Source organism: Coregonus clupeaformis, chromosome 12, assembly GCF_020615455.1.
Source record: "Coregonus clupeaformis isolate EN_2021a chromosome 12, ASM2061545v1, whole genome shotgun sequence".
In the NCBI taxonomy this organism is placed as follows: domain Eukaryota; kingdom Metazoa; phylum Chordata; class Actinopteri; order Salmoniformes; family Salmonidae; genus Coregonus; species Coregonus clupeaformis.
Genome location: NC_059203.1, coordinates 42,244,804 through 42,258,548, shown reverse-complemented (window position 1 = coordinate 42,258,548; position 13,745 = coordinate 42,244,804). Strand labels below are relative to the sequence as shown.

At 43.5% G+C, this 13,745-nt stretch overlaps 1 protein-coding gene across 4 annotated transcripts in view; it reads right to left on the bottom strand.

The window, feature by feature from the left end:
• The window catches only part of LOC121578237 (nuclear receptor coactivator 3), a 36,066-nt gene that overhangs the window by 9,494 nt on the left and 12,827 nt on the right, over positions 1 to 13,745 (bottom strand). For all 4 annotated transcript variants that reach the window (XM_041892441.1, XM_041892442.1, XM_041892444.1 and 1 more), the window contains exons 2-9: positions 3,494 to 3,598; positions 3,065 to 3,225; positions 1,721 to 1,821; positions 1,368 to 1,542; positions 1,028 to 1,225; positions 774 to 860; positions 376 to 519; positions 13 to 160 (exon numbers count right to left, since the gene is read on the bottom strand). In XM_041892441.1, the coding sequence (XP_041748375.1) occupies positions 13 to 160; positions 376 to 519; positions 774 to 860; positions 1,028 to 1,225; positions 1,368 to 1,542; positions 1,721 to 1,821; positions 3,065 to 3,225; positions 3,494 to 3,579 (1,100 nt within the window). In that variant the 5' untranslated portion in view covers positions 3,580 to 3,598. The remainder of the gene's footprint in view (positions 1 to 12; positions 161 to 375; positions 520 to 773; positions 861 to 1,027; positions 1,226 to 1,367; positions 1,543 to 1,720; positions 1,822 to 3,064; positions 3,226 to 3,493; positions 3,599 to 13,745) is intronic.

The following is a 13,745-nucleotide window of genomic DNA, read 5'->3' as shown; positions in this document are numbered from 1 at the left end:
TGACAGACTAACCTCTGTAGCAGATGGGTAGAGAGGAAGGTGGGTGGCTCATTGGAGGCGTGGCTACGACATAGCTCGCTCCTGGTCTGAGCAGTGACCGGTGTGCCGTCGGAGAGAGAGAACCGGTAAGATGGCGTCTCGGCACGGCCATGCAGGAAGGCTGGAGAGGACAGAGGGAGAAAACTATGAAGACTGAGACAATGAGACTGACCGACCAACATGCTTATCACCTAGTAGTAGCCTTGGTTAGGAGCAGAGATGCATTGTACTTGTGCATTTACAGCAGAGTAACAACGTGAGACATTGGCGAGAAGACATGGTGATATAGCAGGGAGCATGGAGCCAGAGAGGAGAGTTTAGCAGAGAGAGGCGTACCCTCATGGTAGTGGCGTTTGTAGGACCAGGGATGGCCCTCAGTACGATGGAGGAACATCTGCATGCAGCGCCTGACCAGATCCTCCCAGCCTGGCCGCATGGTGGTGTGGAGAGAACTCTGTTGTTCTATCTCTATCAGTTGACCTATCAGACAACACAACCACACAAAGGGCAGGGGTCACATACATGGCAATTTTATTCTTATTTAATTTTGATCAACAAATGTTGTATCTCAATGTTATAATGTAGTCAAACTAAACTGTATAATCCTACATTTTTGCAGATCAATCGACAATCCCGCAACAGTTTGAGAGTGTGTTATGTTACTCAGAATGAATGGAGAGAGCATATGAATAGAGAATGAAGACGTGAATGCAATGTGTTTACAGTCATCTCACCTGAGAGCTCATGGCGGGTGCTGAACTGCTCGGTCCTCTCCACTGCAGTGACGCGCCGGGCCACACAGATCATACACGACTGCAGGTCTGAACACACACACACAATCCTTCTCTAATGAACCTATATCAGGCTTCCCATAATCAATTTACAGCAACTCAATGTGAAGAGTACAACAAGTCTGCATCATAAATAGAAATTACACATCTAACCGTGACACATGACTGAGGAGGACTTCCTGCCCTTAGACCCCTACCTTCTCCCTCCTCCATCATGGCACGGGGTTGGGTCAGGGCGAAGCACTGCATGGTCTCGTAGTGCTGCCTGTTGGGCCCCTCAGACGGACCATGGTTCTGATGGTTCTGCCCGTGACCGTACTTCACCAGCATACGACAGTTAAAGGTGTGGCTCTTCTGACGCGGTGCCTCTCCTCCCCATGACCCACCGTTGGGTGCTGGAAGAGACAAGGGGACACAATAATTGCTTTCATGCTGTAGGTTGGGAAGATTACCGTTCTGCAGTGCCACTAAATAAAAGTCTAATGGCATATGTGTTATTGTGACTGCAGTTGTGTGTGCACACGTGTCTCTGCGTACCGTTGGTCTTGGGCAGGTTCTTGTGCAGCTCCTCCCGGTCGTCCTCATGGAGGATGTTGTAGATGGAGGTGTTGATGAGCTCCTCCTGTTTGTACTGAAGGAACTGAGTCACGTTGTCAGACACAAACACGATGCTGCCCTCCCGGTTCACCACAAACAGGAAGCCATCCAGGGCCTGAGCCAGAGGACAGAGGGGGAGGAACAAGAGGAGATAGTTATTGACACACAGAATTCTATTATCTATACTAAATGTGTGTGACCAGCTGCTCAGTCTTGTATGTCCCCCATTCAACATAAGGAGGTGAACCTAATTCCACTGCCCTTTGACCCCCCCCGTCCATCCTCAGGCTAACCTGTAGCAGCAGCGGTCCCAGATGGTCCTTGTCAATGACCCCCTGACCGGTGGACGACACATCTGCCTTCTGGACGTCGTCATCGCTGCACGAGCTCTTCCCTGCAGAGGGACAAGGACCCCAAGTCACTTCACAGTAGATAAGGTCAATCTAGTAATAATGCAACACATAGCAGCACATGTACACCCTCTGTAAACAACCAGCATGATATCCATTGTGGAATTGTGAGGAGAAATGAGAAACATTACATCTGCAAAACAGTTTTACTGGAGCCCAACATTTGCATAAAAGACAGAGACGCCAGTGATCCAGACAACCATTTGTCACTGTAAGATGACTGTTACTGTCTGCCACCAGGAGGCAGCATTACCAATGTTTTTACAGTTCTAAAAATATAATTCCATTTTAAATCATGATATAGTTACGAGTCCGACACATTCTGAGTGAATAGATTCAGTTGCAAGGAAGAGAATGACAAAAAAAAAATGCTTCTGATTTTAAAGGCTGCTTCAAGGCTAACACTAATGTAAGGGAAGATAATGCCTAAATGAGATGACTTAAGGATTAAAGGAATATGTGAAAGAAAGAGCAAGAGATAGGTAGGGGGTTAAAAGGTCACAGTGAAAGAAGGATGGCCTTCATCATTCACTTCCTGTAACTATGGGAACCTGGCTGTACAAAGCTAGAAGCAGCAGCAGCCAGCTGTGGCCCTGGGGTGGCTTCCAATCCAATAACTTCCTTCCTTCCTCCCTTCCTTCCTCCCATCCTCCCTTCCTCCCTTCCTCTTCACTGATCTGAGTGGACTACATAGCTATAAGATGCACATAACCCACCAGAAGGCTGGGTGGAGTTAATACGGCTTACACCGATCCAACCACTTCAGAGCCATAAAGGGGAAATGAGCGGGGGGGAGTGATTTATGGGGTTGGAATCCCTCCCCTGTCCCAGCCCTAACCCTCCCGCCCTGCTCTCCTCCAGTCCCATCTGTCACCCAGGCTGGGCCTGCCACTCAAGTGCAAACAGACAGATGAGCCTGGAGCACCACAGCCTTGAGCCATCACCACCACGACTCAACTACTGGTGTTCATTTCCCCCAAACACAAACACCGAGGCCAGGCAGGCCACCCGGCCATAAGCCCACCACCTAGTCTCTACAGCCCTGTTTGGCACTGGCATCCTCTGACCATGCAACCATGCACTGAGCTAATACTACAGCAAGGATTCACGAATGCCAAATCATGTTCTCCTACATCTACCTCCTTTTTTTGCTAAATCCAAAGGCGATAACGTGCTGATATTAAGATGACTGTTAGCATTAGCATGTTAGCATTAGGGAGCTGGTACCTTGCCCTTTGATCTGTCTGATCTGCCGGACGGTCTCCTTGAGGATGGCACATTTGTCTGGCTTCACGTTGAAGCTGTCCATGTTGCTGAGGTTGGCAGAGATCAGCTCGGCCAGCTCCTCCATGTAGTTACTCTCCTGCTCCCTCCTGCGCTTGTCACATCTGCAGGGACAGGGAGTGGGGGGGAATAGGAGATACGGTCAGATATGTCACCATGATAACCACACCTCTCCCTCCATAATGACCTGCTGTATACTGGAGTCAAGATGCTGACATCACAGAAATCTTCTACATGGAAAAACAGATATTGAAGCCGAGTAGAGGGAATTTAACAGAGGCTAGAGTGAAAAGGACACAGGCAGTGTCACACACAAAGATCGACAGAAAGGAAGATGGAGACAGACAGACACAGCTTCCAACAGTGACTCACCCCATGCCTGGTGTATCACAGGTGGAGATCTTGCGTTTCTGTTCGGAGCACATGAGCTCCAGTGAGTTGTCTCCCACTTCACTCATCCTCAGCACATATCAGCACCTGGGTAGACAAGACAGAGATGCACTGTAACCAGACTGACATGGCTAACTCTATTATGTTAGAACTTAGAAAAGGTCCCTTCTTTGGGCGTCTCATCCAATTGGTTAGTCCATTAAAACGATTATTCCATACACTAACTACTACTATAATCCCTCTATTCATATTTCAATTAAAAAATAAAAATAGCAAAGGCAATTTCAGATAGTAAGCTGGAGGTAGCTAGTAGTGCTGAGTGATTAGTGCTTTTTGAGGTTGGTTCAGTTATAAAAATAAAAAAAATTGGTTTTCGATTTCGGTTTTGATTATCTGGGTTGAATGCTATAACACAGGGGTGTCAAACTCATTTTAGCTCAGGGGCCACATGGAGGAAAATCTATTCCCAAGTGGGCCGGACCGGAAAAATCATGGTATATATAACTTAAAAACAACAACTTCAGATTGTTTTCTTTGTTTTAATACGATCAACATACAACATAAAGCTGGAGCCTGAGGACAGTGTGTCCAAAATAGTACAAGCACAACATCACTATTAATCATAAAACACGTCAAGTTTATTTGAAAATTCTAAAGAAAAAGAACACACAAACACACAATGCCTCAGTGATTAACAGAACTGTTTCACAGATCACAGAACTATATCAGGGTGTCATTTCTCAGGCAGAAATGTAGATAAAAATAATGAAATCCTGTTCCCCAAACAAGTGCAAGAACCACAGAGTCAAGAATAGGTTAAATATACAAATAAAATAAAATCAATTAAAAACAATAGCACATCAACATAAAAACATATAAACATAAAGCTGGAGCCTGAGGACAGTGTCCAAAAGCACAACATCACTATTAATCATAAAACACCTCAAGTTATTTGAAAGTTCTGAGGACAAAGAACACAAACACACAATGCCTCAGTGATTAACAGAACTGTTTCACAGATCACAGAACTATATCAGGGTGTCATTTCTCAGGCAGAAATGTAGATAAAAATAATGAAATCCTGTTCCCCAAACAAGTGCAAGAACCACAGAGTCAAGAATAGGTTAAATATACAAATAAAATCAATTAAAAACAATAGCACATCAACATAAAAACATATAAACATAAATCTGAAAGCGTTGCTCAAACTCCCGTAACAGTCCCGTTATTTTATCTTTGAACCGCTTCATGTCTGCCACATGTTGGGTCGCGCACACATTTTTCAGACAGAGGAAGTGAGCTGCATCACCACCGGCAAGTTGCGTCTCCCACAATGACAGCTTCAACTTGAAAGAACGTATGCTGTCATAATACTGCGTTACAACTTTGTTGCTCCCTTGCAGCTGTTTGTTCAAGTTATTCAGGTGCTCTGTAACATCCACCATAAATGCAAGGTCCTGCATCCATTCTGCGGAATGAAATTCTAACACTGGTTTGCCCTTTTCTTCCATGAACTGTTCAATTTCTTCTCGTAAATCAAAGAAACGCCTCAGCACAGCACCTCGGCTTAACCATCTTACCTCAGTGTGGTATGGTAGGCCATAGATGTGGTCTTTCTCTCTGAGAAGGCTGTCAAACTGACGGTGATTCAGGCTTCTGGATCGGATGAAATTAACAGTTTGGATGACCACCTTCATGACGTTATCCATCTTTAATGACTTGCAACACAAAGCCTCCTGGTGCAAAATACAGTGAAAAGTCAAAAAATCACGTCCTCCATTTGCAGATTGCACTTTCTCTCTGAACTTTGTCACAACGCCTGCTTTTTTCCCCGATCATTGAGGGCGCACCATCTGTAGCCAGGCTGACAGTGCGGGACCAGTCCACTCCGACCCTGTCCAGCGCGCCGACGAGTGCAGTAAAAATATCAGCTGCTGTCGTTGTATCTGTCATCGGCACCAACTCCACAAACTCCTCGGTGACGGTCAATGTGTCATCAACTCCGCGGATGAAAATGGCCAGTTGTGCAACATCTGTAATGTCCGTGCTTTCATCAATTGCAACCGAAAACGCAATAAATGACTTTACTTTTTGCTTCAACTGGCTGTCCAAATCCACTGAAAGATCGGAAATCCTGTCTGCAACTGTGTTTCTTGTCAGGCTGATATTTGCAAAAGCCTGCCGCTTTTCAGGGCACACAATCTCCGCTGCCTTCATCATGCATGTTTTTAAAAATTCACCCTCACTAAATGGTTTTGAAGCCACTGCGATTTCATTAGCAATGAGGTAGCTAGCTTTCACTGCAGCGTCACTGATGTCTCGGCTGTGAGTAAACACAGACTGCCGTTTCTTCAGACCCGCCAACAGTTCATTCACCTTCTCTCATCTCCGCTGTCCTTGAAAGTTGTCATATTTGTCGGCATGAAGACTCACATAGTGGCGACGAAGGTTATATTCTTTCAGCACTGCAACATGCTCTGAACACACCAAACATACAGCTTTCCCATTCAATTCCGTGAATAAATAGGATGACCATTTTTCTTGGAACACTCTGCACTCTGCGTCCACTTTTCTCTTTTTTGACAGAGACATATTGGGGCAATGAGGGTGCCAAAGCACATAATGTTAAAAGTAGAAGCCGTAATAAATATCGCGGGCAAAACAAAGTAGCTCATTGGCTGCACGTGCTTGACCTACTTGCTCTGCCCCGGTATAAACAGTTTGCTTGCTTAACACAATTGCTATTGCGCCATCCAGTGGACGCAATTGGAACAGCAGTTTATTTTATTGAAAAATTGCAGCGCATTTTTATACTTTACAAAATTATTATAATTTTTTTTCTTTTTCTTTTTTTCAAAATCATCTCGCGGGCCGGATTAAACCCGTTTGCGGGCCTGATCCGGCCCGTGGGCCGGACGTTTGACACCCCTGCTATAACAGAATAAAACAATACAAGTCCCATGATGGTAGTGACTGCCCATTAGTGCTTATCACTTATTAAATAATTTATTTACATTACTTTACTTTAATAAAATATTTCAGTTGTGTATATTACATTTGTATTATTTGATGACTATTATTTAATTCCAAGTCATCATCTCATCTCTATAGAGCTGCTGCCTATGCTGTCTGACAAAATCACTATATTGTAGTTCTTCAAAGTAAATAAGGCATACTTTTATGACTGCTGAATACCAACTATCAATCACTTTGATCATGTATTTGCAGGTCGAGATACCTCGCGAAGCAACAGATGCTCTCTATATCCCCTCATGATCTCGCATTCTTGTCTCTTCAGTAGCAGGCATTAAAAGAACCAGAGACTGGACAAGTAGATGTGCAATGGATTATGGTCATTGTAGTTAATTATCACATTTTATGCTCTAAACTATGTAGAATATTGGCCTGTTGGAAACTACAACTCCCAACTACACCACACAGTTCAAGCTGGATCTGATTTATCTCTAGAGAAACTGTACATTGAACTTACACATTCTAATAATTGAACTGACTTGGTCAATTAGTTATTTTAAAAATAATAATAATAATTCACTGAAATCGCTCAGCACTAGTAGCTACTCGAGTCTCCCTTCATAGCATTTGATAGGAGGGAAATCTCATCTGTTCCAGTGTGAGGAGAGACTGACGATGATGTAGTGATTTAGAGCCTCGGGGGAAATGGGTCATCCTGCGTTCATCCTGCTGCTGCTGCCTGCTCTATTCCTCTTGCTCTAATAGTACAGCACCGCACACAGTGCAGTACAGTATAGTCACTAAACCCCCAGCACAGGGACAAGCACACGCTGAATTGTGTGGATTGTGTTCATAGACAACAATAGAAATGTTGGTCCCAAGTTTAGGCTATACTGCTCTGTTTAACCTCACTGAACAGCAAGATACATTCACATTTCCAACCGCTCCCTTTCCTGCATCCACTTCACACCTCTCAATCATCTTCACTCTCTCCTCTTCCCTTCGTGTCCACTTCTGACCCCGAATCCTCTCCCTATATCCGCTCTCCCCTTCTTCGTACGCTCTCTGGCCATTCCTTTTACTGTCCCGCCCAACCCCCCTCTCTCTGAGCGTGCTGCAGAGTGCTGCTGGCCGGCCGGGCGACCCTGCCCTTGTTTTCCTCCCCTGGCCCGGCCTTGCACTGCGTCTGACCCCCTCAGGGTTCACACAATAGGAAGGCAGCCACTAAGGCCACTGCTCTTTCCCGTTCCACACAGAAAAAATATTAGAGTTCATTGTTCCAGCAGTTGAGACGTAGGCCACAACAGACACACATCTCAGATGTGTACATACTCAAATGTGTGGGCAAGCACACTGGCACGCACAGACATACACTGGCTTTCTAACAAGCACACACACACACACACACACAGCTATGAGCTCATCATTCCTGAGTGGAAAACTGCAGAACGGATGGAAGTCGTTATGCAACCTTAGTCCAAACTGCAGGCATGGACGTGTATAGCACCACCTTTCTGACACTCCTAGTCTCCTACTCATACGTCTCCACTGCATGCTCCCTGTCTTTTCTGTCCCCGAACTCACCTCTGCAGTAGTGGAGAATGATGACATCAAACCACAGTCAGCTTCACATCTTGAAAGACAAACACACCGCTAGAGCAGAGTGCTGCTTGCCGGTAATGATAGAAAAGGCAGAATATATATCTCACCTGTATACAGTATATAGGGGGAAAAGAAAAAGGAAGAAAGTGGTTATATAGATCAGGGTTTTCCAAACTTGGTCCTGGGGCCCCCCCTGAGTAGACATTTTGGTGTTTGCCCTAGCACTACACAGCTGATCCAAATAACCAACTCATCATCAAGCTTTGATTATTTGAAATCAGCTGTGTAGTGCCAGGGCAAAAAACAAAACGTGTACCCAGGGAGGGCCCCAGGACCGAGTTTGGGAAACACTGCTATAGGAGACCGCAGTGAAATGTTTTCCTTGTAGAAATCTTTCCCCTGCATAGAATCTGCCAATCATACTATGGTGATGGTAAAGCATTTGAACATAAATGATTTTTCTCCAGTATTTTGACAACCATGCTGCCATGGCATCAAACAGTATATACATGTTTGTAACATGCATCATTCATTTGTTGTTCGCCTTTATTCCTCAACTTTTTTCCAGTAAGTTTGTTGACTTTGAAACCTTGCATTGAATCACCCTAAGGGAGATACAGTAGGCCATACTCTGGAGAGGACGCAAACAATGTAGCTATACCCTTTCTATTTCAGAGAGACGTCGACTGAAAACAGCAGCGCAACACAAATGAGTTACAACAGGCCTGGCATTATGCAAATAATCCTGAATCAGACACTTCTGACAATGTGAAACTTGCCCAGAGATAGTTAGGAGATGTTTGTTCCATCAGATACGGGGCAGGTATTAAAGTGATAGGAACCGAAAGCAGTTGGTTTTATAAAACAGCATAGGCTTACACAGTTAGTTGGACTATTGGAGACAGATTAATGAAGATCTGGGGACTCATTTATCATTCGTGTGTCCATTTCTCACTAAATTCTAGGATTTGCATGCTCAACAAATTATTGGGCTTATAAAAACAGTTGCACGCAACATAAGCATGTTTTTATTGATAAAATCAGAGCCGCACTACATTTGTGTGCTCGTGAACAAGCATTACAACCCCGCCTGGAAAACACCATAAAAGGTGAATGGAGGGCAACAAAAAAACACCCTCATTTGCTGTATGATTTGGAGATGTTAGAACTGGGCCATGACAGTTTCTAAAAAGAAAGAGCAATGGCGAATTTAAATAAATAAAAAATGCATGAAAATGCATAGCGAGTCCGAAACACTGGCTGCACATTATGAAAGATTCTCTGTCTATTATAGTAATTTAAAAAGTAAATGCTATGGCCCACACTTCTATACAAAAGACTAAATGTTGTTCAATATTTTGTTTGTTTCTCCATCTCCTGCCTTGGTATAGGCACTAAGATTAAATAAGCTATGGTGTTGCGCTCGTATCGCACAGCAATACTGTCGCCTCCCCATATTGTCAAATGTTTTGAATAGACTACCGGTCTATTTTCTTTCGAGCATGCTTGGCTTTGTTGTGTAAACGGGAATAATCTGGTCATGTCAGAAAAGGAGAGACATGTCCTGTAATATGATTGTGCTTTAGGCCTATATAATAAAAGTTAAATAAACATATTAGACTACATGCTGCTATGCAATCTCCTTACCAACAGCAAATGCATCAGTTTTATCATTAAAATTGTAATGTTTTTATTAGCCTACCATTTTTATCATTCCTGTGCATCAAACACCTTCATTTCCCCCTCGCAATATAATTGATCAACCACTAGAAGTTGTGCGTACGCATGGTTTGAGCTGTGCGCGGAATATGCACACTTTCCCGTCAAGTTTGATAAATACCAACCTTTGCGGGAAAATTGGCGCTAGCAAGGTTTAGTATTTTTTGTGCGCAGGCACCTTCAATAAATGAGGCCCCTGGAGAGTGTAAATGACAGACTCTAGTGCACTGGTCTACACACCTTCACCTGATTGTGTCCAATCCCAATCAATTCACAGTCTATGGTCTCAATGTCTTAGCACAGCCAGTTATAAGAGAGAAGAGACCAGCTCACACACTGTACAGATCCAGTTCATGCACATTAGCAGGTCTGCAGCATATCAGGCACTCTGACCAAAACACAAGCACGGGCTACAGCAGTGAAGGGCCAATGGATGGTACCGGAGTCGGACAGACAGGACTGTGACATGATAAAAAAAAGCTGACAGTTGGTGAACAAACATAACCAAGACCAATGTGCCTCCTGAAATGTGTAACGCAATACAAACCATACGTTTAATTTGGCTATGTTGACTTTATGTTCACTGACTGTGGGCTTTTATTGGAGATGTTTTCATGTGGAGTATGTCCCGCCTAAGTACTACAGTAAGAGCAATCCAGTTGGCTGGCTGATACAGGATGGAACAGAACCCACTCCTCTACTTCCTGTTAAAAATGTTTAATATTTTGGTAGAACTTCATGGGACCATTATAAAAAAAAATATTTTAAAAATATACAGGAAGCCACAGAAGATAGCATCCTATTTGCATCCTCTCTCACTGTCCCCTGCGTCATCACTTTAGCTTCCTGGATATGTGGCTACCCATCCACCACATTTAAATATTCTGTGTATCAGTCCCTTTCCCACTCTATCTGGCCCTTAAATCCTCAGTTGGCTGTCAGAATCCATTACTGTAGTACCAAGCAACTATCCAACGCTAAGCTTAGTTATCCTCTGTCAGTTTCATTGGTGACCTAATTTCCACATTATTTCACAGGTTTACTTCCTGCCCACACCCGTTAGGAAAATGTGGCACCGGACAACATGTCCAGGAAGATTTTAATTTACCGTCCATTTGAGAAATGTACCAATGGCAAAGTTTTAGAAACCCTTCTCTTGGCTGCAGAGACAATTTTGCTGTTTTGAAGCTAGTTTCCTGCAATTCTACATATTTGTCATGGGGCTGAGAGAATTTTCAATTTTAAAGCTAATTTTCCAGCATTATACACATTTTGCCATGGCTTATGCCATCTGAGTGATTCAAACATTATAACAAAATCAATGGGGGTCCCAATAGATAGATAAATCTATCTATCCCAAGGAATACCTGGGATAGTATAAAAGTAATCCTTCTACCCCCCCTACAAAAAAAATAAAATAATAATAATACAATTGTAAAGTAGTTGTCCCACTGGCTATCATAAGGTGAATGCACCAATTTGTAAGTCGCTCTGGATAAGAGCGTCTGCTAAATGACGTAAATGTAAAACCGTTCAAAAGTTTGGGGTCACTTAGAAATGTCCTTGTTTTCGAAAGAAAAGCAATATTTTTGTCCATTAAAATAACATCAAATTGATCAGAAACACAGTATAGACATTGTTAATGTTGTAAATGGCTATTGGAGCTGGAAACGGCTGATTTAACGGAATATCTACATAGGCGTACAGAGGCCCATTATCTACAACCATCAGTACTGCGTTCCAATGGCACGTTGTGTTTACTAATCCAAGTTTATCATTTTAAAAAGACTAATTGATCACTAGAAAACCCTTTTGCAATTATGTTAGCACAGCTGAAAACTGGCCTTCTTGAGACTAGTTGAGTAACTGGAGCATCAGCAATTGTGGGTTCGATTACAGGCTCAAAGTGGCCAGAAACAAATAACTTTCTTCTGAAACTTGTCAGTCTATTCTTGTTCTGAGAAATGAAGGCTATTCCATGCGAGAAATTGCCAAGAAACTGAAGATCTCATACAACTCTGTGTACTACTCCCTTCACAGAACAACGCAAACTGGCTCTAACCAGAATAGAAAGAGGAGTGGGAGGCCCCGGTGCACAACTGAACAAGAGGACAAATACATTAGTGTGTCTAGTTTGAGAAAGATGCCTCACAGGTCCTCAACTGGCAGCTTCATTAAAAATAGTACCCGCAAAACACCAGTCTCAACGTCAACAGTGAAGAGGCGAATCCGGGATGCTGACCTTCTAGGCAGAGTTGCAAAGAAAAAGTCATCTCAGACTGCCCATCTTTTCTTTTTATTGGCCAGTCTGAGATATGGCTTTTTCTTTGCAACTCTGCCTAGAAGGTCAGCATCCCGGATTCGCCTCTTCATGTTGAGACTGGTGTTTTGCGGGTACTATTTAATGAAGCTACCAGTTGAGGAAGCTGCCAGTCATCCATTTTAAAAATCATTTGTTTTGTTTTTGCATCCATGTAAAACGTGACCAAGTTCACTACAGAATCTGAACAACAACGGTTTAATCTATTTGTGAAAATACATGCGTCTCATGAAAATAGAGAGTGAGTGAGACAGACAACTGTGACTTAAGATCAAGTAAGAGACAGAAATATGATTCACAATGGGACTGAAGTACAGCGAGGCCAGACATGCCAAGCATGTGTATACATGTGCAGACTTCTAAAAAGTTGAGCTGTAAAATTCTAAGAAAGACTCTATTATCCATTCGGAAGCACACTGGCAGCTCTGAATTCCAGCCAAGCCCTGAGCATGGGGGGAAAAAACAGGGGTAAAACACTAACTCTCTCTTCTCGCGGTCTGCACTTGAGGGCAGGACAGTCTGGAGCCGTCCCCTCTGTCCATCCCAAGAGAGTTGTCGAAATATACTGAACAAAAATATAAGAACGCAACATGCAACAATTTCTAAGATTTTACTGAGTTACAGTTCATAAGGAAACGAGTCAATTGAAATAATTTTAAATTAGGCCCTAATCTATGGATTTCACATGACTCGGAATACAGACATGCATCTGTTGGTCACAGACACCTTTTTTAAAAAAGTAGGGGGTAGATCAGAAAAACAGTCAGTATCTGGTGTAACCACCATTTGCTCATGCAGCGCGACACATCTCCTTTGCATAGAGTTGATCAGGCTGTTGATTGTGGCCTGTGGAATGAATTCCCACTCCTCTTCAATGGCTGTGCGAAGTTGCTGGATATTGGTGGGAACTGGAACAAACTGTCGTACACGTCGATCCAGAGCATCCCAAACATGCTAATGGGTGACATTGCTGGGGAGTATGCAGGCCATGGAAAAACTGGGGGATTTTCAGCTTCCAGGAATTGTGTACAGAACCTTGCGACATGGGGCCGTGCATAATCATGCTGAAACATGAGGTGATGACGGCGGATGAATGGCATGACAATGGGCCTCAGGATCTCATCAAGGGATCTCTGTGCATTCAAATTGCCATCGATAAAATGCAATTGTGTTCGTTGTCCGTAGCTTATGCCTGCCCATACCATAACCCCATTGCCACCATGGGGCACTATGTTCACAACGTTGACATCAGCAAACCGTTCGCCCATAAACGTGGTCTGCGGTTGTGAGGCCGGTTGGACGTACTGCCAAATTCTCTAAAACGACGTTGGAGGGGGCTTACGGTAGAGAAATTAACATTCAATTTTCTGGCAACAGCTCTGGCGGACATTCCTGCAATCAGCATGCCAATTGCACGTTCCCTCAAAACTAGAGACATCTGTGGCATTGTGTTGTGTGACAAAACTGCATATTTTATGGTGGCCATTTTTTGTCCCCAGCAAAAGGTGCACCTTTGTAATGTACATTTTTACATTTTAGTCATTTAGCAGACGCTCTTATCCAGAGCAACTTACAGTTAGTGAGTGCATACATTTTTTCTCCATACTTTAAACCCAAAAG